At 53.3% G+C, this 26204-nt stretch overlaps 1 protein-coding gene across 2 annotated transcripts in view; it reads left to right on the top strand.

Annotated features, from left to right (window-relative positions):
• SIM2 (SIM bHLH transcription factor 2) overlaps positions 1-26204 on the top strand; it is a 47619-nt gene that overhangs the window by 18242 nt on the left and 3173 nt on the right. For both annotated transcript variants that reach the window (XM_060099732.1, XM_060099731.1), the window contains exons 4-9: positions 2586-2694; positions 5884-5969; positions 7807-8006; positions 12507-12613; positions 23845-23992; positions 25565-25733. In XM_060099732.1, coding sequence (XP_059955715.1) covers positions 2586-2694; positions 5884-5969; positions 7807-8006; positions 12507-12613; positions 23845-23992; positions 25565-25733 — 819 coding nt within the window. The remainder of the gene's footprint in view (positions 1-2585; positions 2695-5883; positions 5970-7806; positions 8007-12506; positions 12614-23844; positions 23993-25564; positions 25734-26204) is intronic.

Below are 26204 nucleotides of genomic sequence, written 5' to 3'. Positions count from 1 at the left end.
TCTAAAAAGACATCAGTTACTTTTTTCTCAAAGAGAACTTGGAGCAAACCAGAATTGTCATTTTCCTCTAAAAACCTGGGTAAGGGAGAAAGGATAGGCCAACACACACAAAAATTCTATTTTTTAGTTTTTCGTTTTTAAAATAAACCATTGAAATTGTGAATCAATTTAAACAATAGCTCCCTTATTTATGAGCCTCTATCACTCTCCACCGGACAGCATCTCTAGGGCTGCCCTCAGGAAAAAGGAGATTGTCCTGTCCCAAATGTCTGACTTGAGTGTTGCTGATTTATTTAAACTTTTTAAGGATTAACAGGACTGACTTAAAAGGAGGATATTTCATTTTTATTTTTATTTTTTTTCATGAAATCCTGTAGTAACTTTTTACATAGACAAATATCCATTTGGGTCATTAGCAAAGTGCCAGGCTGGGGAGGTGGAGAGGGAACATTTCTGTAGGAGGATTCTCTCCGTTGCTCTGTATAATATCGGGAAAAACATTCCATGAATAATGCAGAAAATAGGGCCTCCCTGGTGGCGCAGTGGTTGAGAGTCCGCCTGCCGATGCAGGGGACACGGGTTCGTGCCCCGGTCTGGGAGGATCCCATATGCCGCGGAGCGGCTGGGCCCGTGAGCCATGGCCGCTGGGCCTGCGCATCCGGAGCCTGTGCTCCGCAACGGGAGAGGCCACAACAGTGAGAGGCCCACATACCGCAAAAAAAAGAAAAAAAAAAAAATAATAATAATAATACAGAAAATAGAACTGGGAAACCTGTTTTAGGGACAAGATTACGTAGCAGGCCAGAAACATAACTTGGTCTGAATTAAAAGGCAACTCACACATCTTAACACATTGGGAGAAGTGGCTGGGCGGAGTGGGACTGACTTCACCTCTCTGCGGCCCCCTGGTCCCGAGTAAAGAGATTATGGCCTTGATGCTGATTTGGAACGGTGGCTCCTGGGAGAACCTCTCCATTAAACGGCCTGGCTGGGGCTGCCCTGCTGTGTGAGGTGGCACCATCAGGGCTGCCCCTTTACCGAGGATTGAGTCTCTGCTCCGATTGAGGGCAGCCAAAATAACAGGCGACAAGACACACTTAAAAATAACGAGGGGGGGGCTTCCCTGGTGGCGCAGTGGTTGGGAGTCCGCCTGCCGATGCAGAGGACGCGGGCTCGTGCCCCGGTCTGGGAAGATCCCATATGCTGCGGAGTGGCTGCACCCGTGAGCCATGGCCGCTGAGCCTGCGCGTCGGGAGCCTGTGCTCCGCGACGGGAGAGGCCACAACAGTGAGAGGCCCGCGTACCGCGAAAAAATATATAATAAAAAAAAAAAAAAAAACGAGGGGGTGATTGGGACCAGCCTGGCTTTGCTCTCTGATCTCACCCTGTCCCCTGGGGGCGGGGCTGAGAAAGTCCGCAGACCCACCCAAGGCTCTGTGCCACGCCGAGGCAGTTCGTCACGCTCTCAGCATCTTCCTGAACTGGGCTGCGGGGCTCCCACTGGCTGCAGTAGGAGTACCATCACTGCTCCCCCCAGTACTCTAGGTGCGCTGACACTGACTCACTATCCTCATCTGCACTGTTGATCTCTGAAAGAGGATCCACCCCCCCACTGCTCAGAAGACTGCACTGTTGGTGGTAGTTTCTGGAACATTCTATGACACCGCCCATCTTCCGATGGGTGAGGGGCCCGGGTCCTGAGAATCTCTGTCATCCCCTATGATGACACTTGTGTTTGGGAGAACAATCAAAAATTCTCAAGGTTAGGACCTGAGTCTCCGGGGGCCTCTGTGGAAAGATAGTAACTATGGTGCTTTCTTGGAAACGCCCGTGCCCGCAAAGCAGGGTCCAGTCCAACAGGGACATGGCCTCTAGGCCTGTGCGCTGTTCTCTGTGGGGTGTGTCTGGAAGTAGGTGGTGTCCGAATGTCGGGGGAGCAGCCCCAAGGTTATGTGGCTCTCTGGAGTGACCCACAGCCTCCCAGAGGTCACTCAGCCACCCAGCCGCACCCAAGGGCGGGAGCCGTGGGGTTAGCACAGGCACCCTGGACCAGGAAGGCCACAGACAGGTTTCTGCCCACGTGAAAGGCCCAGCAGGGTCCGAAGGAAAGGACCTTGCTGGGGGCGCGTCTTCCTCGAGCACAGGGTGCCCCCGAGGCTCCCGTGCTCAGCCTCCGTGTGCACGAGCTGTCGCAGGGACCCTGCTCTGGACGTGGCCACTGGCCTCCTGGCCACCAGTCCCCACAGGCAGCAGGTGAAGGATGGGGCTGGCTCCGGTCAGATTTAAGCCGCCTCCCGTGTGAAGGATGCTCCCCAGGCCAGGAGGGTCTCCCGGTCCATAGTGCACCCTTTCCATCCTTCACTCCTGCTCAGGACGCCCCCCTGGCCTTGTTGGGAGACGGCTTGGCGCTGACTGAGAAAAGGCAACCATTTCTGTGTGAGGGTAAGGTGTGGGCTGTGCACAGAGATCAAGGTCCTGTCTCTCCCCGGCAGGCGCATACCTATAATACACCTTACACCTTCACCTCTCCACCTCCCCGAAGTCCTAGAGAAGATTCCTGACCGCTTCCTTCCTTTCCGCGGCAGGTGGAGCTCACGGGCAACAGCATTTACGAGTACATCCATCCTTCCGACCACGATGAGATGACAGCTGTCCTGGCAGCCCACCAGCCTCTTCACCATCACCTGCTCCAAGGTATTTCCTCCAGACGAAAAGAAACCAGAATGAATGCTGGACGATGCTCTTTGCTGTGACCCTAGGGCTGAGTTTCCCATGATGCCCAGCCGGGCCTCTCCAGCAAACATGCAGGGTCCACCAAGTGGGGATTTGTTTTTATGTTTCTGTCCTTTAAAGCAACTACTGATCCCCTTTCACGTGCCAGAGACTGAGAGGTGCACAGTAGGAGACAGAGAAAAGTGGTCCAAGGCTTCCACCCCAAGGTGCTCTTGGTTTAGAATGCCAGTGACACAAGTCTAGACCTGGGCTTCTTAACCAGAGCGTCCGAGGATACAACTTGGGGGGGTCGTGTAACTGCATGGGGAAAATTACGTCTTTATTCCCTCTAGGTGAAATCTAGCACTTCCTTTGCTCGTAGATTGTAGACAGTAAGCCATCTTACTATCACAAGTACCTGTGGCTTTGCCTACAACGAGATTCACAGATATTTTCATTTCACCTTATGGTTGTTTCGGGCATTTAAACATATCGGTTGTGCTCACCACTACTTTGAAATGTCAGGAGCTGTGAGTCTGCTACAGGATCTTGTTATTTAATGTGTTAATAAAGTAGCACATTTAAAACCACAGCACCACTTGTTTGAATATTTTGATGTTTTTCAATACAGCTGATCCCCTTTGTAATCTCATATATTTTATGCTCTCAGAAACGTTTTTCTCGGTGGAGATCTGTAGGTTTTGTGCCACAGCACGGGTCAGTTAAGAAGCCTTGGTCTAGACGGATGAGGCATGTCCGTCTTGCTGACCTGGCTCCGTTTGGCGGACAGTCCCAATATTTAGCACGTATTAACATGGTCCCCAGTGTTTTAAGCACCCTGTTAGAACAGTTGTGGCCTGGCTGTTCAGTGAGGGTGTGGAACATGTCTTCACACAAGTGACTCCTTAATTTACAATTGCCGTGTGTGCTAGGAAGACACAGAAGAACTTATTCCAGGGACCCTGGCCTTGTAACTCCCTCTGATGGCCCAATGAGACCAACCAGTATGCTGACCAAAGGGTCTCTTGTCTGCTTTGGACTATGGTATCCCAGTTCGGCCAGAATCCCCTAGTGAGACAAAATGCCAAAGAAGAGTGTCAAAAGTGATGAGAATGGGGTAGCCAGGCACAGAAAAAAAAATGGGTTCCATTCTTATTGCTTCCTCCTGGGATGGGTCATTCTGAGGCTAGGAGGAGAGAACACAGAATAGCACACTCAGTTTTAAAACCCCTTGCAGATCCAGCTCTGTGGCCCCCATGTTCTAGCCCCAGAAATAGTCACCATGTGTCTACCAAGGAGGGAGACTGGTATGTTGGTTTCTGAAATGAGATGAGGGCTTAGTTGTAGCTATGGCCTGTGGTGCTTAAGTCCTTGGAAATGGTCCGGCTGCATAAATGAACAGGAATACGACTCTGAAGAAATAATTTCCAACAAAATAAGGGCTAGGAGAGCACATTGCTTCCGAATCTAATGCTTTCACTGTGGGGTTGTTTAAAGTCGGACAAAGACAGCTGGAATCTTAGAGAATTCCTCAGAACATTGTGTTGCGCGTGTGTGTGTGTGTGTGTGTGTGTGTGTGTGTGTGTGTGTGTTTAATTGAAGTACAGTTGAGTCACAATGTTCTATTAGTTTCAGGTGTACAGCAAAGTGATTCTGTTTTATATATATCCTTTGTCAGATTCTTTTCCACTATAGGCTTTTACAAGATATTGAATGTGTTGTTGTTTTAAAAAGTTACAGTGTGTAAATTGCATGGGAGTGGGCTTTCTGCCCGTAGCTCCGGTTTCATTTTACTCTTCCATGTCATAGCCTTCTAAAAAGTGTTTAGAAAATGACAGCAAATGGGAGTATCGGGAGACCCATCCAGTTTCCTGCGGGGTCCACGTCTAAGGTGGGCCAACAGTACAGGAGGAGAAGGTCTGGGAGACGGGGGGTCTCCCACTGACTCATTTCCACAGCCAACCGAGTGTTCAGGCTCTGAGGTTCACAGCATCTGGTTTTCACCTCAGTTGCAGAGTTGGTTTCCTGTGTCTGAACTGGCCTCCTTGTTTTATGGTAATTGTATGAGAAGCAGTCTCTCCCCAGAACTGGATAGTTAATTACTGGGTGATGGTTTTTACACCTGAGCGTGCTCTTCTGGAAATGGGGTAGACAGGCCGCCATGTTAGAGGGAAGCCTTCTGCCTCCAGACCCCAGCTGTGCAGAGGAATTGTGGGTAGGTATGGCAGCCCCTCCAACTAGGGGAGGGTGGCCTCTGAGGTGATGCCCTTATCTCCACCAGGCAGTGCCCTCAGGGAGGGGCGGAAGACCTTGCTTCCATTCCTAGTGGTAACCTTTCTTTAAAAATTAATTTATTAACCACCACCAAAGAGCTGTTTATTTAGAGTGGAATGACCTCGCTCTCACCCTGGGGCGAGGACAGTCTGCCATCCGTGCCCAGACAGCTGGTGTCCGCTCACTAAAGCAGAGGGTGTTTCCTTGGGGGACGTTTGCGTTTGCAGTAGTGAGGTCGGAGATTCGTGTGTGAGGCCTGCGATGGGAATGAAGGAAAGGCTTTGGGCCAGAGAAAGGGGCGGGGGGGTGGGCATCCATCCAGGGCTGTAACTGAGGGTGAAAGCTTTGATCTGGCCCAGTGGGTCTGCTGGGTCCTGTGCCCCATCCCACGACGCAGGGCAGGCTCGGTGCCCATGGCCGTGCAGTGGCACGAGCACGGCCCTGGGGCCGGCTCCCTCTGCCAGGGAAAGGCCTGCACTTCTGACTCTCAGTCAGTCAGAGGGGGGACGCCAGATGCTTCTGGGCTTCCCGGCAGGCTCGGCACCCGCCCAGGGCTGGCCAAGGCGATGCTCCTGGCACCAGGCCTCTCTGTGGCCACCATCAGGGGACCACGGCAGGTTGAGCTGGGCTGGGTCGCTGCGCATGGATCCTCACCTTGGCCCCAGGTTGGCTTTTAGCAAGGTCTTGCTGTGGCCACGTTTCAGGCTACCCCTTTCTGGAGCACGTGGAAGCTGCGCCGAGTCCTGGCCACCGCCTCTCTGGGTGGGGTTCTGGGTCGACTGGGCCAAGGCCTCTGGCTGCCTGATCTGGTCCAGAGGGTTTATTGGGAGTGTTGCGATAAAGTCAGGGGAAGCCTCATGGGACAGTTTGCCAGTCTAACCTCACGCCTGCTTTCAGAGTATGAGATCGAGAGGTCGTTCTTTCTTCGAATGAAGTGTGTCTTGGCGAAAAGAAACGCCGGCCTGACCTGCAGCGGATACAAGGTACCGGGATCCAAGGGCTTGCGGGCGGGAAGGGGGCAGCGGTGGGTCGGTGGGTCTTCACTGTGCTTTGTGCTTTGCTTCCCGTTCAGGAACGTCTGCAGACAGGAAGGCACCACTGCCTAATGTAGAACTTTCTAGGGACGCTACTTAGGGCCAGTGTGAGAGCTGGAATCTTACAGGGATATTCCAGGCAGCCTGGATTTCGTTGTCTGAGGCCAGGAATCAATGGGGCTAAGGGTAGAATTTGACCCTGGCACCTTCAGGTTCTACTCTGCACGCAGGGCAGTTCCGCTGGAGCAGCCACGCCTCGACTTCCTCCTGCCTCAGAGGAGAGAGGGTCATCAGCCCACCGCTCTGGAGCTAGAGGCGGATGGGAGCCTTTTTGCGGGAGAGTTTGTATAAAAGGAAGGAGGGGTGGGGTGAAGAGAGAGGGGGGAGTCCTGTGCCTTTGCCCTTTGTCCTGTCTTTCTGGAATGCCCCTCCCCCCTCCTCCCCATCCCAGGGTCCGCCTTCCCTCAGCCTCTCCTCAGCCCCGCTCCTTTGAGCCTCAATGCTAGCTCTTCCTTTTGACCATTACCTCACTCTGTTTCATAGATTGGGAGATACTTTTCTTATTTGCTGTCCCAGACCCTAAACCTCAGAGGTGGAAGCCTCCAGCACCACCCTGCACCCTGTAGATATTCTTCTGGAGACTTGGGTCCTGAGATGTTTCTGACAGTTACTAACCATCCAAGATGGTTGGTTAAGATGTCTGATCTTAAGTAAAACCCATCACCTACCTTGTCCTCAGTTTCCTCATCAGTAAAATGGGAGGATAGACTCCAAGGATTCTAAGATTTGTTCCAGCCCTAAAAAGACTGTGAGTGTATTCAGGAATCCTGAGGAAAGTTTTTGAAAAGAGGATTTAAGGTTTTAGCTGTTCATCACTGCTGTTTTGATGACCATGATCCTTTCAAAGATTTGACTGACTGTAACTTGTGTAAATGCTTCAATATTGAAGCTTAGGGCTGTACAGATGTTTCCATCTGATATTTGGAACACTATACAGTTTCTCCTATATGGTTCTTGGCTATAACAATTAGAAGTGTTTCTATATAGCCACGCTGGATTTTTGTTCATTACAAGTGGATAAAATCTTGAATTATAAATAAAGTAAATAAAATCAAATAATCATACATTCAAAATGAGGACTTTTTTTTTAAGGGAATTCCCTGGCGGTCCAGTGGTTAGGACTCCACACTCCCACTTCAGGGGGCACGGGTTCGATCCCTGGTCTGGGAACTAAGATCCCGCATGCCTCACAGCCGGGAAAAAAAAAAAAATGAGGACTTTTTTGATGGTACTGAAAGAACTCTTCATTTACTGGAGTGATATAGCTTGTCAAATTATTTAAATGTCAAGTTAGCAATTGCGAAATTCAGTCTCATTGGGAGATGACGAGCTTTAGAGTTACCGAAGCGAACATTATGGAACAAATGGTCAGCTCCCCAAAACGCCATTGTTGTGTCATCTAATTGCAATGGCCATGAGTTAATTATGCATAAATCCATTATATAGTAGAGAGTCTTCACTTGTGGAGTTACTTGAGCATAGTCAATTGCATAAGATAACTCTTATATTTTATGACGATATTGTTTCCTAAGAAAGAAGCATAGTTCATTTCTTCTGAGCAGTGAATCAGATGTCTGTCAGCATGTTCGCTGCATGGCTCAGTAGAGGCTGGGCTGGGGGAATATTCCAACCTGTTCCAGAAAAGAAGCAGACCCAGAGCCAGGAGCAGTGGGTACCAGTCTGAACTCTGGGTCGCCACCAGCTGACCCTGCCTGTGCTTTCCCAGGTCATACACTGCAGCGGCTACTTGAAGATCAGGCAGTATATGCTGGACATGTCCCTGTACGACTCATGCTACCAGATTGTGGGGCTGGTGGCCGTGGGCCAGTCACTGCCGCCCAGCGCCATCACTGAGATCAAGCTGCACAGCAACATGTTCATGTTCAGGGCCAGCCTCGACCTGAAGCTGATATTCCTGGATTCCAGGTGAGTTTGGCACCTGCTGCTGCAGAGTTCCGGAAGATTCTGATGGTGGAAACTGGCCCCTGAAAGCTACACTATTAAACCAAAATGTAGCAAGCAATAAGCTGTACTAAGAATATGAATTAGAAAGAGATGTAGTGAAAGAATTAGTATCGACCTTAATAGTCCAGGGGTGGCCGGCCTCTCCAGCTTATAGGTACTTGTTTTATTTGTTTATATTTTCATCCTCTCACTGGAGTTTGAACTGGAAATATGTGTTGTGGGCAAAAGTTAGCCTTTTGAAGACCCATGAGGTCAGGATTCTGCCTTGTGTCTCCGTCAACTTGGTAGGACTTTAAAACAAACAGAAAGTCTCCACTCTGAGCCGTGTGTGTTACTGCGAGGGCTTCCAGCTCCAGCTGGCGGGAAGCCGAGCTCTGCGGTCCCTGCAGGGCTGAGGCAGCGAGCAGAGAGGGGGCCTTCGCTGGGGGGACGGCTGGACCCCCAGGTGCCCGTCGGCGTCTGGGCTGGGAGGGCACCTCTGGCTGACGGGGAGGGCAAGGCTGCAGCGTGCCTAGAACTGTCTCCCACTTGGCGAGGCCCAGCAATTTGAGAATCTCCTCTCAGAGAGAGGAGGGAGGGTGGACGAGGCAGAGGCTCCGACCTGTTGTGTCACTGGGCTTGGGGAAGCGTCTGTGCGTCCCCCGAGGCAGGCTGCAGGCCTGCGGGGCTCCCTGGGCTTCCATTTTCTTTGCCCATTTGGCTGCTCACGAGGAGGTTAGCAAAGATGAAGCTACATAGTAGATGGGAAACATCTGTAAAAGTGAAACGCCTGATACACCTGCAAGGTGAGCCGTTTTGCCTCTTGGCCTTTAAGATTCCTCAACTGTACAGACAGAAATGAGTGTTCAGAGACCCAACTCCTGACTTTTGGTGTGTGTAGCTGAGCTTTCTGGGAGAAAAGTTTTACGCACACACACACACACACACACACACACATTTTCCTGTATGTCCTGAAGCTAGGATTTATTGACTTTTTTTCACTTTTTAAAAATTGTGGGGCTTCCCTGGTGGCGCAGTGGTTGAGAGTCCGCCTGCCGATGCAGGGGACACGGGCTCGTGCCCCGGTCCGGGAAGATCCCAAATGCCGCGGAGCGGCTGGGCCCTTTAGCCATGGCCGCTGAGCCTGCGCGTCCGGAGCCTGTGCTCTGCAACGGGAGAGGCCGCAACAGTGAGAGGCCTGCGTACCGCAAAAAAAAAAAAAAAAAAAAAATTGGACTGCAAGAAAATCTGACTGTCCATGTTCATTATTTTAGAAATTTGGGAGGATACGACGGGTTTCTCCCTTGTTTTGTCTTCGAGTGTTTCTTTGACCATCCTGGGAAAAGTCTCTGAGGTTTGGGGAATCCTCTAGAAGAGGAAAGAGGGGTGTCTCCCCAGAGGAGAGCTTTCAGGTCTTCTCGAGTTGTTGAATCCACACAGCTTTGAAACGTGAGGGACAAACCAGGGAGCTTTATGGAAGAGGTTATGTGAGTTTAGCTCAGAGGCCAGCTTGCTCCTGAAGGGAGCCTCTACTTCTGGGTGTAAGGGCCGTACCCTCGAGGTGAGTAGTAAAGCAAGGTGGCCCTCTCGAGGAGGACTTCCTGCCTCTACAGAAGCCCGTGAAGTTCTTCCTAATAAGTACCAGGAGGCTTTTAGCAAAGCCTTGAGGTCTTTTCTGAACCCCAGTCGTCTAGGAGGTCCTGAAGAATTCTTCACACTCTGGTCTTCAGTCGGTTGCAGCTCGATGGTCTTTGAAAGGCCACTGGGCTGGGCGACAGAGGAGCTGGCCCGGGGCCAGGGGTCAGTAGAATGGCCTGGCAGGGTGATGTCAACTCCTACATCCAAACCCCAGAAGCCACGGCAAGGGGTTGGCCTGAAGCCCAGCAGCCCCAAAGTCACAGGGGCCAGGGTGGGAGTCCTGGCAGGAGGGCCCAGCTGGTGCCCCACCACCAGCATAATCCCAGACAAAACTGAACTCGGCGTAACCTGAAATCTGGTTCATAGGGGTTTTGTGGTATTTCACTTTGAAACTGTAGCTGGTGCTTTTGCTAAGGATGGGTGAACCCGGCGATGTTTGGGGTTTGGCAAATCCCTCTGACAGGTCTTCAGACACTAGAGGGTTGGAAAAAAACAAGAGGGCAGCCTGCCAAACCCTTCCCTTCCCCTTTAATTTTTAAAGCCAGTGTGTACTTTGATAAGAAACTTAATACATGTGTTTCTGATTCATTTACACATTTGGGGCCGTTGTTCTGAAACTTTACGTCCAAAGGGTCTGGGAAGCCTCTTTCATCCCCACACCGTAGAGATGCCTGGTTTTCTTTTTGGGGGGAAGCCAGACGTCTCAATTTTCCTGCCACACGGAGTTAGACTCCAGTGGGGCCTGAAGTTCTAGGTGGCCCTTGGACAGGTCCCCTGAGCCCTGAGAGGCTCTGGCCTGTGCAAATTCCCTTTCTACCCACCTCCAGCCCCAGCTCCTTCCTGCCCTGGAGGAACACCGTGGAAATGTGCACACCAAATAGTGAGTGATTCCATAGAAATATGAGGCTCACAGAGATTTACGACCCAAAGCCTGTGCAGAGCTCCACAGAAAGGGGAGTGGGTTAGGGAATGAAAGTGAGGTCAAGTTTCCCCATTTAATTTACAGCTAACATTTCAGATCTGGGCCAGCAGGGCCCCTAGGCCCTGTCACCTGCAGTCCCCACTGACTTCTCACCATGGCCTCACCTCCTTTGGAATCCCCTCTTGTCTCCACTTTCATCTGTTCTTGAATATCTGTCACCAAGATGTTAGGGCCACCTCCTCCGAGGGCGTGGCTCCCAGCACCGTTATCCACGGCCTGGGAATCCATACCACGGCCACATGCAATTTTCACCTACGGGTGGAGTGATCCAAATGCTAGCGATGATGCCGTCTTGGATGCTGAGAGCCACTCTTCTTCAAAGAACTGAAGTGGGGAATGAATATGCCTGGGGCTCGATAAGAATAAAAACTGGGCAATGGCGAATAAGGACAGGGAGAATGCTTCCATTTCCACAGCGAGCTTAATAAGCCTTACCTTCAGTCACAACAGTTTCGGGTGTTATACTATTTTCTGGGGGAAAACAGTCCTCCACCGATAGGAGTCTTCTTTTTTTTTATTTTTTTTTTACAAAGTAGTTACTTTGCCCTATTGCCTCGTCTGCTTTTTTTTTTTTTAAAGGAATTCCTTAATTTTTAAATTTATTTATTTATTTGGCTGTGTTGGGTCTTCGTTTCTGTGCGAGGGCTTTCTCTAGTTGCGGCAAGCGGGGGCCACTCTTCATCACGGTGCGCGGGCCTCTCACTATCACAGCCTCTCTTGTTGTGGAGCACAGGCTCCAGACACGCAGGCTCAGCAGTTGCGGCTCACGGGCCTAGTTGCTCTGCAGCATGTAGGATCTTCCCAGACCAGGGCTTAAACCCGTGTCCCCTGCATTAGCAGGCAGATTCTCAATCACTGCGCCATCAGGGAAGCCCCAGATAGGAGTCTTAAACGTCTCCAGTTACTCCCTAAATCCCATCTGCAGGAATCACCCAATCAACATAGCATCATCCTGAGATCAACTGTGCCAGGTAACAGTGTCCAGTGTGGAATGGAGGGTTACAGATTCGCACACACAATAGGCAGGATGTGGAACCAACCCAAGTGTCCATCATCAGGTGAAAGGATGAAAAAAAATGCGGTACCTACACAAAACAGAATATTATGCAGCCATAAAAAAGGAACGACATTCTGATAGATGCTACAACGTGGATGAACCTTGAAAACATGTTAAGTGAAAGAAGCCACACAAGAAGAAGACACAAAAGGCCAAATATTGCATCCCTCCACTCAGAGGAAATATCTAGAGGAGACAAATTGCTAGAGATAGAATGTAGAAGAGAGGTTGCCAGGGATTTGGGGAGGGGGAAGTGGGGGGTTATTGTTTGATGGGTGCAGAGTTTCTGTTCGGGATGATGAAAATGTTCTGGAAATGGAAGTGGAGATGGTCATACAACATTGTGAATTGTACACTTTAAAATGGTTAAAATGGTAAATTTTATGTCATGCATATTTTACCAGAGTAATTTTTAAAACTTTCACACAGGACTTTCCCCCCAAAAAACCCCAGCGAGTGGGCTCCGTCTCACCTTGGTAGCTCCTCCCAGTATCAAGTCCACTCTTAAGCATCCTCTGATAGGCTTCACCTTGAAAAGATATTGACTGTTTTGAGCCATCCCAAACCTTCCAGCCAGTGGCTTCAGAAGGACATTCCTTCTCATGAAGAGTGCTGCGAGGTGCACTGGGCTGGAGCTCATAGACTTTCTTATAAAAAAAAGATCATTCTCAGTTTCCAAAATCAACACTCTCTCCACCCACCCCCAAGCCTTTTAGCACTTGATTAGTTGGAAAAACCAATGTTAGTTTAAATGAAACGCAATCTGCAGGGCATTGTAATTCACGGAGCCACTGTCCTCCCCCAGGGTGACCGAGCTGACTGGGTACGAGCCACAGGACCTGATCGAGAAGACCCTGTACCATCACGTGCACGGCTGCGACGTCTTCCACCTGCGATATGCGCACCACCTCTGTGAGTACCGCGCTCCCCCTGGCCAGGAGCCCTGGCAGCCAGGGAGGGAGCACCGAGGGCAGAGTGGGGCGTCCCTTGTTTGATGCAATAAGTCCCCATCGTGCACCCACGAACCTTAAACATCAAGCCTGTCTCCAGGTAGCCCTTGCTTTCAGCACAGGCACTCATTGTCACTTCTCAGCTACCCAGTGAAACCCTGGCAGGTGTGGGGTGATGTGGAAGTTGCTGGATTCTATTCAGTAGATTATGGATTTGGAACCTAAATTTCTCTATGACATCTGGATAGCAGTTGTGGATAACGACAACAGCAGTAGAAGAACTGATACTTACAGGGCCCTTACTAATGTCCGGCGCTTGTTTGTTTAAGTGATTAAATACATTACCAACCAAGTGAGGGAAGTTCTCATGTTCACGATCCTCCCTTTGCTGTAGAGGATGCTGAGGTTCAGAGAGGTTAAGCCACTTGCCTGTGGTCACACAGCAAGGAGGCGACGTAGCTGGGAGCTGAATCCAGTGAATTCGGCCTCCAACCACTGTCCATCATCGGTTAGGAAGCTCAGGGAGACCACAGGTTTCTAGGATGGGAGAAGTCCACGTAGAAAGAGAAAACCAGCAGTATTCCATTTGTCAACAGAGGAAGTTTGGGGAACATCTGGATGCGAGGGTGGAGGCGCTCGTCACTGAAATGGTTAAAGACGTAACACTTTTCTTGTGGAACCAAATCAAGGCAGCAAATAACTGGGATGTAGGTTACCTCATCTTCCTGCCGTCCAGCCCCACCGTGCTAATGGCCAGTCCAGGGGTGCTTGTTAACAGGGTACGGAGGGCTGGGGGAGCCAGATCTTCTGCAACGTGGCCCAGGTGGCACGTCCTCCTTCTTGCTGTGTGTTGACTAAGAGGCATCAGAGGACAAGATGCTGGTGTCGGTTGCAGCTGGGCGACGGGTCCCAGGGCTGCTCGATCCTCGGCCACGCCATCTGCCTGGCCGTTTGGTGACAACTGGGACTCAGTTAGCCCGACCGTTACTAGGGTATTGCTCTCTTCCCGAGTCACTAAGGGCAGAAGCCTGTGACAACCGGGAGGTTGGCTGGGCGGACACCGTCAGCTTTTTCCTGCTCCTTATAATTCACAGCATGAAAAAGCCCCTGTGCATGGAAATACGTGGAGTTGTGAGCAGCTTTTTATGTCTTTTTTTAAAAAAATGGCCAAATCGTGATCTCATATAAACGTCCCTGACCTTCTTGAAGCCCAGCTTGGTAGGAAGCAGCTGCCTAGTGTTTAGAAGGGCTCCGCAGGTCAGGTCACTGATATGGGAGCTAGAAATCTTCCTTGTGTAAACGGGGTAGGAAGTGTCGATTACAGAATTAGGTCTTCGGGAGACCTGAAAGGCAGGGCGGGCGGTAGAGGGGAGCCGCTGGGAATGTGTGCTCTGGAGTCAGGGGGGTGGAAGAGGCACCTGCTGGAGGCTGTGCACCACCGAACAGTCTAGAGGGAAGGACAGGTGGGGGGGGGGTGCGCAGGCAGGGGAGCAAATGGGAGGGTTCACAGCTCCACAGCTCCCTGCCACTGTCAGGGTGTCTGAGGAAAAGCCCCAGCCCTGGGGGTCCCAGCCCCGTCCCCTGAGGCAGGAGCACGGTGAGCCTCTCTCTCCTGCACAGGAGTTGAAAGCAAACCCTTGAATTACACGAAGGGAGAGTTATTTTTCAAAGCAGGGCTGCAGTGGGGGGAAGTAGCCTGTAAGCGCAGAGAAAGGAAGCTCACGGAACTGGTCTTCATTTCAAACACCATTTTTCATCTCTCGCATTGCGTGGCTAACAGAGGAGCACAGGGTTTTTCAGGGGGAACAAATTCAACTTGTGTTTTGGAAACGTAATGACGGCCATGGCGGTGGCCAGTGGGAGGCTCCCGTGTCCCCGACACGGACCAGATGCTTTTCGCACAGGAACCAAAGGGGAGCTGAGCCAGGTGGGCCAGGTGGGCCAGGTGAGTCTGGGAGGTGGAGAGGCCTGTCTGTGGGTGGGACAGGCCACTGGGTGCTCAGGCCTTCAGTGGTCCTGACCACACGATGGTTCTTAAATTTGTCCACCAGGGGCCCCCGTCTTCCTGAGCTCATCTGACTTCGTAAACCTACCGGGGGGGCGGTTATTCGAGAGGTCTCCTGCGATGTACGCGATGAATTCGCCTCACTTCATTTGGAATTGGGGTTTCCAGACTTTGCGATTATCGAAAGGTCCCTGAGAGGGAAGGTGCACACGGGCTTCCAAGGGACACGCAGAAAAGGCGGAGGGTTTACACACCAGAGGGAGCACGGCTTTGCCAAATGAGCTAGAATTGGTGAATCAAAGAAAACAGAAAATAGCAGTCTTGGCAGTGCTTGCTGCTGGGCTGTGACCCTGACCTTCACTGTGGCCGAGAAACCGCCGCGGGGGCGGGAGGTGCAGAACACAGGGCAGCGAGGCCAGGGGACGGCGGCCGTGGCCTTGGATCCCACCCGTCTCCCCTCCACCAGCTTCCCTGCCCGCCCCGCCCCATGTCAACGAAAGCCGAGTGACAGCCGGAAACAGCCGAGGCCTCTACCCACGCATCGGGTGGGGGTGGGTCTCCCGGAACTCAGCCTCGGCTCCAGCCTAGGAACCGTCTCCAGACGTCCCTCAGGGCAGCCGACACACTTCCCAGAACGTTACTTCCCCTCCAGAGCTGGACGAGGAAAGGGAAGACAGTCTACGACCAGGGCAGGTGTTCGGAGGCGGGTCTTCAGGGCGTGCTGTTCGGGAGATTTTGAAACCTCTCTGTCCGGTGGTCCCTGCGGCCTCTCCCTCCTTCCCGGGCTTCCCGTTCCCGCCTCTCCACCCCCAGGGCTGCTTGGCATCTGTTTAATTTCCTTAAAAAACAGGAGCTGAGTCTGAGGTTCAAGGGCAGTAGTTTATTTGGACAGTGGCTGGAGCAGGGGCAGCAAATGGGAAGTGAGGTGCGGAAGGGAGGGACCCATCGAAGGGGCGCGTCCGGCGGCAGCTGCCACAGGCCACCGGCCCTCAATCCCCCGGGGACCCGAGGAGGCCAGGCAGGACACCTGCCTCAGCTGTGGCACCGAGGAGAGAGGGAGTGGGGGGATTTACACACTCCAGGCACTGGCTGAGGCTGCCCTTGGGGTGTCGTGCCCCTCATCTGCCAGGGGCTCGGCCAAAGAACAGCCTGGGGGGGAAGTGGGACCTCAGGGTGGAGATGGGACCTCAGGGTGGAGATGGGGCCTCAGGGTGGAGATGGGGACTCAGGGTGGAGATGGGGACTCAGGGTGGAGATGGAGCTTCAGGGTGGAGATGGGGACTCAGGGTGGAGATGGGACCTCAGGGTGGAGATGGGGCCTCAGGGTGGAGATGGGGCCTCAGGGTGGACCTGGGGCCTCAGGGTGGAGATGGGGACTCAAGGTGGAGATGGGGCCTCAGGGTGGAGATGGGGCCTCAAGGTGGAGATGGGGCCTCAGGGTGGAGATGGGGCCTCAGGGTGGACCTGGGGCCTCAGGGTGGAGATGGGGACTCAAGGTGGAGATGGGGCCTCAGGGTGGAGATGGGGCCTCAAGGTGGAGATGGGGCCTCAGGGTGGAGATGGGGACTCAGGGTGGAGATGGGGACTCAGGGTGGAGATGGGGCTTCAGGGTGGAGATGGGGCCTCAGGGTGGAGATGGGGACTCAGGGTGGAGATGGGACCTCAAGGTGGAGATGGGGCCTCAGGGTGGAGATGGGGACTCAAGGTGGAGATGGGGCTTCAGGTGGAGATGGGGCCTCAGGGTGGAGACGGGGCCTCACGGTGGAGACGGGGCCTCAGGGTGGAGACGGGGCCTCACGGTGGAGACGGGGACTCAGGGTGGAGACGGGGACTCAGGGTGGAGATGGGACCTCAGGGTGGAGATGGGGCCTCACGGTGGAGATGGGGCCTCAGGGTGGAGATGGGGACTCAGGGTGGAGATGGGACCTCAGGGTGGAGATGGGGCCTCAGGGTGGAGATGGGGTCTCAGGGTGGAGATGGGGACTCAGGGTGGAGATGGGACCTCAAGGTGGGGATGGGGCCTCAGGGTGGAGATGGGGACTCAAGGTGGAGATAGGGCCTCAGGGTGGAGATGGGGCCTCAGGGTGGAGATGGGGACTCAAGGTGGAGATAGGGCCTCAGGGTGGAGATGGGGCCTCAGGGTGGAGATGGGGCCTCAGGGTGGTCCTGGGGCTTCAGGGTGGAGATGGGGACTCAGGGTGGAGATGGGGCTTCAGGGTGGAGATGGGGCCTCAGGGTGGAGATGGGGCCTCAGGGTGGACCTGGGGCCTCAGGGTGGAGATGGGGACTCAAGGTGGAGATGGGGCCTCAGGGTGGAGATGGGGACTCAAGGTGGAGATGGGGCTTCAGGGTGGAGATGGGGACTCAGGGTGGAGATGGAGCCTCAGGGTGGAGATGGGGCCTCATGGTGGAGATGGGGACTCAGGGTGGAGGTGGGGCCTCACGGTGGAGGTGGGGCCTCAGGGTGGAGGTGGGGACTCAGGGTGGAGGTGGGGACTCAGGGTGGAGGTGGGGCCTCAGGGTGGAGATGGGGCCTCAGGGTGGAGATGGAGCCTCAGGGTGGATATGGGGCTTCAGGGTGGAGATGGGGCCTCAGGGGCGAGGGGGGCCTGAGGCCAGGTTGGGGGAGCCTGGGCGGGAGGTGGGGCCTTTGGAAGTTTCTGGGGCGTCCGTGGTGGGGGCAGGGGTGTGAGGCGGCCAGTCCCGAGTGAGGGTCCACCTCTTCACTGCGTGTCCCCAGCTTCGTCCCCTCCCTGGCTCCGTGCGGCACTGTCCCTCCACAGGCTGCCCGTCGCCTGTCCTTGCGCGCGTGGCTCTCCCCTCTCTGGGGGCCTCTTGCCCCCACTGTGCAGGGCCCCTGCTGGGCGGCCTGAGCGTCCTCCACACTGAAGCTCCGCCCCGTGAGGGCTGAGGCGAGCCCCCCACTCTGTCCGGTTCTGTTTCCACCCCCGGCTCGGTGCCCACGCGGGGCCCGGCCTCTTGCTTCCGGGCAGCGCTGTCCCTCATCCTGCTCACGTGCTGTGCGTCCTGCCAATCAGCGCAGGCTGCTGGAACGAAACGCTACAGACTGGGCTTCAGCAGCAGCAGTGTGTTTTCTCATTGTCCTGGAGGCCAGAAGTCAAGGTCAAGAAGTCGGCAGGGCTGGTTTCTTTGCTCTCCATGCTGTGTAGACGCCCGGCCGTCTCCACCCTGTGTCCTCACGTGCCTTCCCTTCCGTGTGTGTCTGGGTCGCCTTCTCCTCTTCTGCTAAGGACACAGTCATACTGGGTCAGGGCCCACCCACGTGGCTTCATTTCACCTGACACCTCTTTGAAGGCCCCGTCTCCAGACACAGCCGTGTCCTGAGGTCCTGGCATTGGGATGTGAACATGTGAATTTGACGAGAGGACACAATTCAGCCTATAAAAGGGGCTTCCCTTTATTACCTGTGTGTCCTCGCCTGAGTGGTGGGCACAGTCCCATCCCCACAGCTTAGCTGGACATCCTGGCTTGGGGAGGGCAGGTGAGGAGACCGAGAAGGTGGGACGCGTCCCTTCACAAGGTGACTTTTCGGTCCTGCCTGTCGCTGGCTGCTCTGGTGGCTCAGGGGCCCAGCCGAGCCTCCCACCCTGCAGGCTCCCCACGGGTCCCCGCAGTGGCCCCTGGCGACTGGACCTCGAGTCCTTCAATCCGACCACAGCCGGAGCTGGCCTGGGGGCTGCTCCCAGGGCCTGGGAACCCACGTGGCTTTGACTGCTTCCTCTCCATGCACCACAGCTGAAGGCGGCCACAGTGACCCACCCGCTGGGCCCCTCAGGTCTCCAAGGCCCCCAGGGAGCCTCCTGGTCCTGTGAAACGTACAGACCAACTGTCTTGGCAGTTGATCAGGTAACTCGGCTCAGGAAGAAAACTAACAGTTGCTGACACCCAGGGCCGAAGGGAGCTCACGGTCCGGTTTGCCTGGGCCACGCTTTCTCCACACCGGTGTCCAAAACCCAGGAGCCAGGCGAAGGGCTCTGCTAGAGGCCTCACTGGATGTAACAAGTGGTGGTCCTGCAGGACCGTGGTCAGCCGTATGGTTTCCACACATTCTTCAAAACATTATCTTAACCGGCAGCAGGCGTCCACGGGGTCCGAAGAAAGCTCAGCCCCGCAAGACAGGGAATCAACGCCTTCCAGAAAGTCAGCCTTGTGAGCAGGAGCAGGGCTGGCCCTTGCGGTCTGGGGGAGCACAGGCTTCCAGAGGCCAGCTAGATGGGGGCTGGGATGGCCCCGGCACCTCAGCCTCTGGTCAGTGTGGTCCTGGGCATTCCCAGCTGAGCCCTCCAAGTGAGTCTGTGCCAGGGCTTTCCCCAGAACCTTCTGTAAGGAGATCCTCTAGGGGACCCTCTAGGGAACGTCTTGGACCCTCCCAGCTCGTTCCTGGCTCACTGCCTCCTGGTGGCTGAGGGGAGGCCCTGGCAGCCCTGTCCAGTGGCCTTGGGAAGGTCCTCCCAGCTGGGGCCTGCCTCCCTGCTTTCCTGCTCCCTTTGCACAGCATTTGGGAGACTCTTGTATATGGGGGGCTTGACCTGCAGGTCCTCGGGGTGGGCAGGGGGCAGCCGGGTGCACAGGCGGGGCGGGGATCAATATCCGTAAACTTGAAGATGTGTGTCAGGGACACCAGGCAGGTTTCTTGTGGACACAGTGTTTTAGAAGAACCATGATGTCTGCATGGCTGTTCATCCGAAGTAGTTCTGACTTTCACCTAGTTCTCTAGGTAGGACCCTGTCCAGAGTGGGCCAAGCCCAAATGCCAAAGAGAGCACAGGCTGTGTCCAACTATCAAAACATTTCAGTGTCACAGAAAGGCTTTGGAGCCTGAATATGTGGTCCACATATTTCAAGCAATAACTGTTATAACAAAATTATAGGATGGCTGGTGTAGACCCATGGAAAACACACTTTAAATGACGTACAGGGGCCACAGACTCAAATGTTTATGGGGCCAGACATGTAACATGAATGTATGAGTGGGTGCAGATAGGGCAACATGGAGTGGTGGAGCTTGTGGCTAACTGGAGAACACATGACCCATCCAAAGGCATTCTGGTAGCAGCAACACTATGCCACCAACAAAGCACATCTGTGGACACATGCAGTCCATGGGATGTCAGCTTGCAACCACTGTGTAGCACAGCTGTGGAACAGGGACAAAGGTCTTCAAATAGAAAATACACTTGAAAGAAGTTTCCAATCTACCGTGAGGAGTTTTGATTGACAACACAGGGAGGCTGGCTTCTGCCGCTGGCCTCTCTTGCCTCTGGACTGGAAATGGATGATGGAGTTTAATTCATATGCAGGTCCTTTCTAGATGCTCCCCTCTAAAAGAGTCTGGAGGTAGAAGCAGCTTTGTCTTCCTGACGAAGGTGCAGGAAGCCTGTGCATTAAGGGGGAGCCGTGAGCAATGAGATGGGAAATAATCGATACTAGAAAGCACAGTGCGATCTACACGCGGTCCTGCTCCCTGGGAGCAGCTTGGACATTTATAGGCGTGGCTTGATGGGTCTGGCTGAGCCCATCTTCTGTGGTCAGTGTCACTTTGCAGATGTTGCACACTGCAGCCCCCTGGAAGTTCTTCCCCCCCGGGCTTTCCAGGTCTCAGCGACCAAACTCCCTCCAGCCCCAGGTGTAGAGCAGGGGCGTGGGGGGTCAAGGACACCGAGACCCGCTCCCCAAAGGACCACGTGGCTTGTCTCCAGTCTCGCTGACTGTGCTCTCCCTGAGGCTCTGCTGGCAGAGAGGAGAGCCAGGAAGACCACGGGGATTGCACTTCCATCTTCCCCACAGGGGTGGTTAGCTTCCTGTGGCGGCTGTAACCAAATACCACAAGCTGAGTGGCGTGAAACAGCAGCAGTGGACTGTATCACAGTCCTGGAGGTCAAGGTGTCGGCAGGGTCATGCTTCCTATGGAGCTTCTAGGAGACGAGCCTTCCTGATTCCTCCAGCTTCTGGTGGCTGCCAGTGGTCCTTGGCTTGTGGCCACAAACCCCAGCCTCTGCCTCCATCTCCCTCTGTGTGTCTGTGTCTTCTCCTTTTCTCTCTCTTATAGGGACACTTGTTATTAGAATGATAGCACCTTGAGATCCTTAATGACATCTACAAAGACCGTTTTCCCAAAGACGGTCGCATTTGCGGTTCTAGGGGTTAGAATCTAGAACATGTCTTTTGGGGGGACACTATTCAACCCACGACAGGCATTTTTGGTGTCCTTTTCAGCTCTTAAAATTCAAACCAGAAATGGATATTATGCTTGAGGCCAAAGTTTACTTTCCAGCCAGCTGGTTGACATGGCTATGCCTCCAGGAAAAATTCTGGAACCAGGAGCAATTCTGGAGGAACAGGGAAGGCCATATGTTTTTCTGGATTGTGTATTTGTGGAAGTAGAAGTTCCATTCCAGAGTGGCCTCGGAAAATGGTGACCACTGGCTCTCATCTGGGCGTGGATCTCCTGGATGTCAGAGATGCTGTAGCCCAGAGGAAGGTGCAAGGGCAGGACCTCTGCCCGCAGGAGCTGACGGCTTAGGGGACATCTCCTCCCCGCCCCCATGCACCACTGCCGTAAGCAGGGCCTTGCTTCTTAGCACTCTGGCCTGGGATCCTTCAGACAGATTATTAAATTCAACAGATTGGATGAGGAGCTAGAGCAAACCAAAGAATGTTGTGACTAAGTGTCTAGGATTTCACCTTGGATTGATATGTTGATTATTGCCATGGGTCACAGAGAAGCCAAAAAAAAAAAAAAAAAACCAAAATTAAAATAAAACTACATCTATGTTTGTTTGGTCTCTCTATCTAAAGCTTCATCGTAGAAGACTCAGGGAGGGTCAGCACTAATAAAATCTCTGCAAATTCTGCCATTTGAATCCTAATATAAAATATTTGGGATAAATATTCCAATAGTCATTGCATTTAGCTTAAGATGATTATGGAGAGATTTTAGGAATATTGTAAGAAATAAGGGGAAGTATAAAGTATAAGAAAAAGGAAAAGTATAATGTCATAGTCCCAGGGGCTTTACAAACACTGCAAGGAATAGATTTCAAAGCCAAAGAGATTAACAGGTGTTTCTGTTGAAGGAAGAACGACATCTCGGGAAATCCACAGATGGGACCTCAGTTTGATCGTGTTGCCTCTCTTTGGGGGCCATAAGCAAACTGGTTGACTGAGTCTCCCCTAAGCATTGGCCCACACCCACCCCCATAAGTAGCTGCACAGAACGTTCAAGAGGCCGCTGCCCCCTCCTCACACAATGGCCCCTGAGAAATGCGAGTCAGAGGACGTGGCTTGGGCCCCAGCCATGTCCTCAAGCTCTGTTTTCCTGGTGATGCCCACCTGCCACGGGTGTGTGTAGGGGGGTAAATGAGAGTGTATGATCAGGAAATAGGAACCTTGTATTTTGTTGTTAAAAAAGCAATCCTCAAAAGGAGAAGCAGCACTGTAAAGGCTCTTCCCTGCTACCACGGGCTACACTCTTCAGCATGATCATACTTCTGCCAACTGAGTCCAGTGACATGCCGATGTTAAGCCTGGGAAGAAAAGAGCTGGTCCTGCACTGATCCAGAGCCCGGCCTCAGCGTCTGGGCTGGACGGTGGTTACACGTTTGACCCTGGCTTCATCCCTAGGGGGTGCAGGGCCTCATGGACGTTGTGTTTCCACTTCCCACCCCCAGACAGACTGCTTACCCATGTGACAATTAACTAAAATTTCATTCTGATTATAAAACGAATACCCCCTCCTTGTTGGAAATTCAGAAAACCAAGAAAGAAAATGAAAACTACCTGTAATTTTCTCAGTCTGATAAATGAGCGCCAGTAGGTCGAGTCCTTTGCGCACGTCGGCCACTGTTCTAAAGCTTCACACGAATGCTCTAACCCTCGCAGCAACCGATGGTGTAGGGGCTGTGATTATCTTCCTGTTATAGTTGGGGAAACCGAGGCACAGGGAGTTAGTAATTTGTCCAAGATCACATAGTTGGGCGTGTATACGTGTGTGTATATGTGTGTGTGTGTGCACGCACACACTTTTTCATAATTAGGAGTATACGTTACATAGTTGAGTCTTGTCTTTCCTTCACTTAACGTTGTGTCGTGTGTATTCCCCGTCATGTTACAAATTCTTATCAGTCATCATGTTAGTGACTGCTTGGTACACCCCATCACTTATATACCCTCTTCCCTATTATCAGACAGTTAAGTCTCCCCTCCCTTTTCTCCTGAATTATAAGCAGGACTTCAAGGAATCTCTTTGCCCTTGAGTCTTTCTTTGCATTACTCGTAATTCCCATAGGAGAAACTCCTAGATATGAAATCGGTGTGTCAGTGGGTATGAGCTGTGGATCCAGAAGGACCTCACCAATTCACCTTCCTCCCCACAGCACGCCTCCTGCTCTCCCGAAGGCCCTGAGGGGAATCAGTGCAGTTTAGGTGCCCCTGGAGGCTTTGGAAGTGGGCTGCCCAGAGGTCCAGAGTTTGTAGCCCTGCACAGAAGATGGGCCTGCAGGCCCAGCTTTCAGAAATGACATAGCCATGTAGAGGTCTCTCCTACGTGAGCATCATAGGAAATTCGTGGGCCCAGGGAAAACTAGGGTTAATGGGAAGAAGTATAAATGGCAATAGAGTAACAGACAGTTTCACTGTGAGTACACACATGTTCTGGGGAACAGCAAAACTCAGCAACAATGTGACACTTCGTTGAATGCACTTAACTTACTATTGGGTTTAAATAACTACATCACCCCCCCCCCCGCTTCCTTCCACCTATTATGAGTTTGGGGGATTAGAACGTAATTATGGCATTTTGGAAACTAAAAAACAAACCCAATATTATCACTCTTCCAGGTGCCAATGTTGTCTGGGGACTGATTGCTTCTCCCAGTGAAAGCATTGACAATTAAATTCGAGTTCTTCACAGGGGAGGGGAGAAGTTGCTCCACAGACCCCGTGAAATCGTAGGCAAAAATCTTGCGTGTGCGCACGTGCGTGTGAGCACGCACACACACGCGTGCATCTTCCTGTGGAGAAAGTCCACTCCCTTAGTCAAGTTCTCAGAGGTGTCCTGGACCCCAGAAAGGTCCAGAACCTGGGCTGTAGGTCAGCCGCGGGGGCAGCCTCCTCCAAGGCGGGTCCTGCTGATCATTCCCCAGGACTCATGTCACCTTGTGCTTGCAGTGCTGGTGAAGGGCCAGGTGACCACCAAGTACTACCGGCTGCTGTCCAAGCTTGGCGGCTGGGTGTGGGTGCAGAGCTGCGCCACCGTCGTGCACAACAGCCGCTCGTCCCGGCCCCACTGCATCGTGAGTGTCAATTATGTCCTCACGTAAGTCAGACGCATTTGTTTCTCTCCTTGCTCTCTCCTCCTCCCCCGGCCCTCATCAGCTCGCTCCCGGAAGCACCATCTCTCTCTCCCTCTGTCTTTCTGGAACTGTTCATCTGTCTCCTGTTTTGTTTTAGTGAACAATCTGGTTGTCTGGGAGGGGCTGAACGATTCCTGTATCAGCACTGAGGGCCGGGTGTGCCCCGAGGCTGAGGATGGGATCGGACAGCCCGGGTGAGGGGGGTGACTGGGCTGAGGGCAGGCGGGCGATGCCCCCCATCTTGACCAGGATGAAAAGGGGTGCACATCCCGGACCAAGAATACAAACTTATACTCTCTGGGCCCACAGACATTTAGGTCATCCTGCTGCTTCTGCCATTTGAGACGGGCTATCTCCCATGTTTTCCTTGCCTTCCTACGTAGCCTGTTGTAAATGATAGTGAATATTTAGCACCTTTAAAACTCCAGAAGGGGCTTCCCTGGTGGTGCAGTGGTTGAGAGTCCGCCTGCCGATGCAGGGGACACGGGTTTGTGCCCCGGTCCGGGAAGATCCCACATGCCGCGGAGCGGCTGGGCCCGTGAGCCACGGCCGCTGAGCCTGCGCGTCCGGAGCCTGTGCTCCGCAATGGGAGAGGCCACAACAGTGAGAGGCCTGCGTACCGCAAAAAAAAAAAAAGAGAGAAAAACAAACAAAAAAAAACTCCAGAAGGTTAAGTTCAGTCGCAGTTAAGACCATTAGAAGCAACAGGACCTAAGTCTACCTGGGACCATACGTTCCTCTCCGCCCAACGTGGCTATTACGTGTTAGATCACTTTGCACCCAGCCCCACCCTGAACAGGGTCCTCTCTGATGCAGGGAGGTTTCAGGCTCTCCCTTCTTTCACAGAGTGAGTGCCAGGTTCCTGGGGGTTTGGGGCGGGGTGAGAGGTAGGTGGTGTTTTTTTTAGAGGTAGAGTGATTTTAGCAAAACTGTACGGGAGAAAGCATTTTAGTCCCTTCATGATTCTACCTGAGCAAACAGGCCCATGTGGGCTGGGGCTGGGGCTCTGGGCACCTTCCCCTCCTGAGAATCTGACGGTGCTGAGTTGGCTCTTTAGGGCAGGAATGGGCCCCTGGTGCGGAAGTGGACAAGGCTGGAAGCCAGGCTCCTGGACCGCCAAGGGTCCCCACTCACACCTCCCTGGTGCTAAACAGGGAAGCAGCTGGGCCGCAGACACGTACACTGATCAGTGGCATTTCTGTCCTTTCCTTTGTGCCCTGACACCCTGCCTAGTGGCGAATGGTGTCCGCAGGAAACGTGCGTGGGGCTCACGCGGTGGGAGAGAGCTGTACTGCGCCCCTCTATTCCTGACGAAAAACACTGATGTCACCCGGCATCTCCCAGGGGCTCTGAGCTCGAGGCTGCGGGGTGGCTTTTATAACGAGGGTGGGCCGTCCCTCGAACCCCAGCTCCATCCACTTAGTGGAAACGACACAGTGGAGCTTCTTGAGTCAACTTGCCCTGGGGATGGTCCCGGGAGCCCGCCCTCCCTCACAGCCCGTGGACATGACCTGTCCCGCTCTTTCGTTCCTCAGGGACATCGAATACAAGGAACTGCAGTTGTCCCTGGACCAGGTGTCCACGTCCAAGTCCCAGGACTCCTGGAGGACCGCCTTGTCTACCTCACAAGAAACTAGGAAATTAGCTAAACCCAAAAACACGAAGATGAAGACAAAGCTGAGAACAAACCCTTACCCCCCACAGGTAACACACACCACCTGCAGGGGCTCAGGGCACCTGGGCACCTCAAGGAATGAGGAACCTCTGATGGCACTCAGGGGTCTCTCAGCCTGGGAGTTTCTCTGGGATGTCCCACCTACAGGGTGGAGACGTGGCCTGGGGAAGGCAGGCAGAGCGGACATCCAGGGGGATGAGTCAGGTCTAGGAAACAGAAGACTACACTGGGGAGGCTCATCAGCTGCTAGAATCCATGTGAACGTGGCTCAGAACGCGGGTGCCTCGTGTTTCCTTAGCATTTGATTTTAATGGAAACCTTCCCTCCCTCTTTAAAGTCTTTTGCAAGCTCTCAGAAGGCGCAAGTGGTTGCATGTATCTGGTGTGTTGTCACTTGGGGTGAGGACATTTCTTTCCACCCAGAGGGTGGGTCCCTGGGGTGCCGTCTCCTGGGCACCTGTCCCCGGTGGGACCTCACGCCGGTGGCCGGGGTGGGCCCAG

The sequence above is a fragment of the Mesoplodon densirostris genome, chromosome 5, assembly GCF_025265405.1.
Source record: "Mesoplodon densirostris isolate mMesDen1 chromosome 5, mMesDen1 primary haplotype, whole genome shotgun sequence".
In the NCBI taxonomy this organism is placed as follows: Eukaryota; Metazoa; Chordata; class Mammalia; order Artiodactyla; family Ziphiidae; genus Mesoplodon; species Mesoplodon densirostris.
This window is presented reverse-complemented; position numbering and strand designations above follow the sequence as displayed.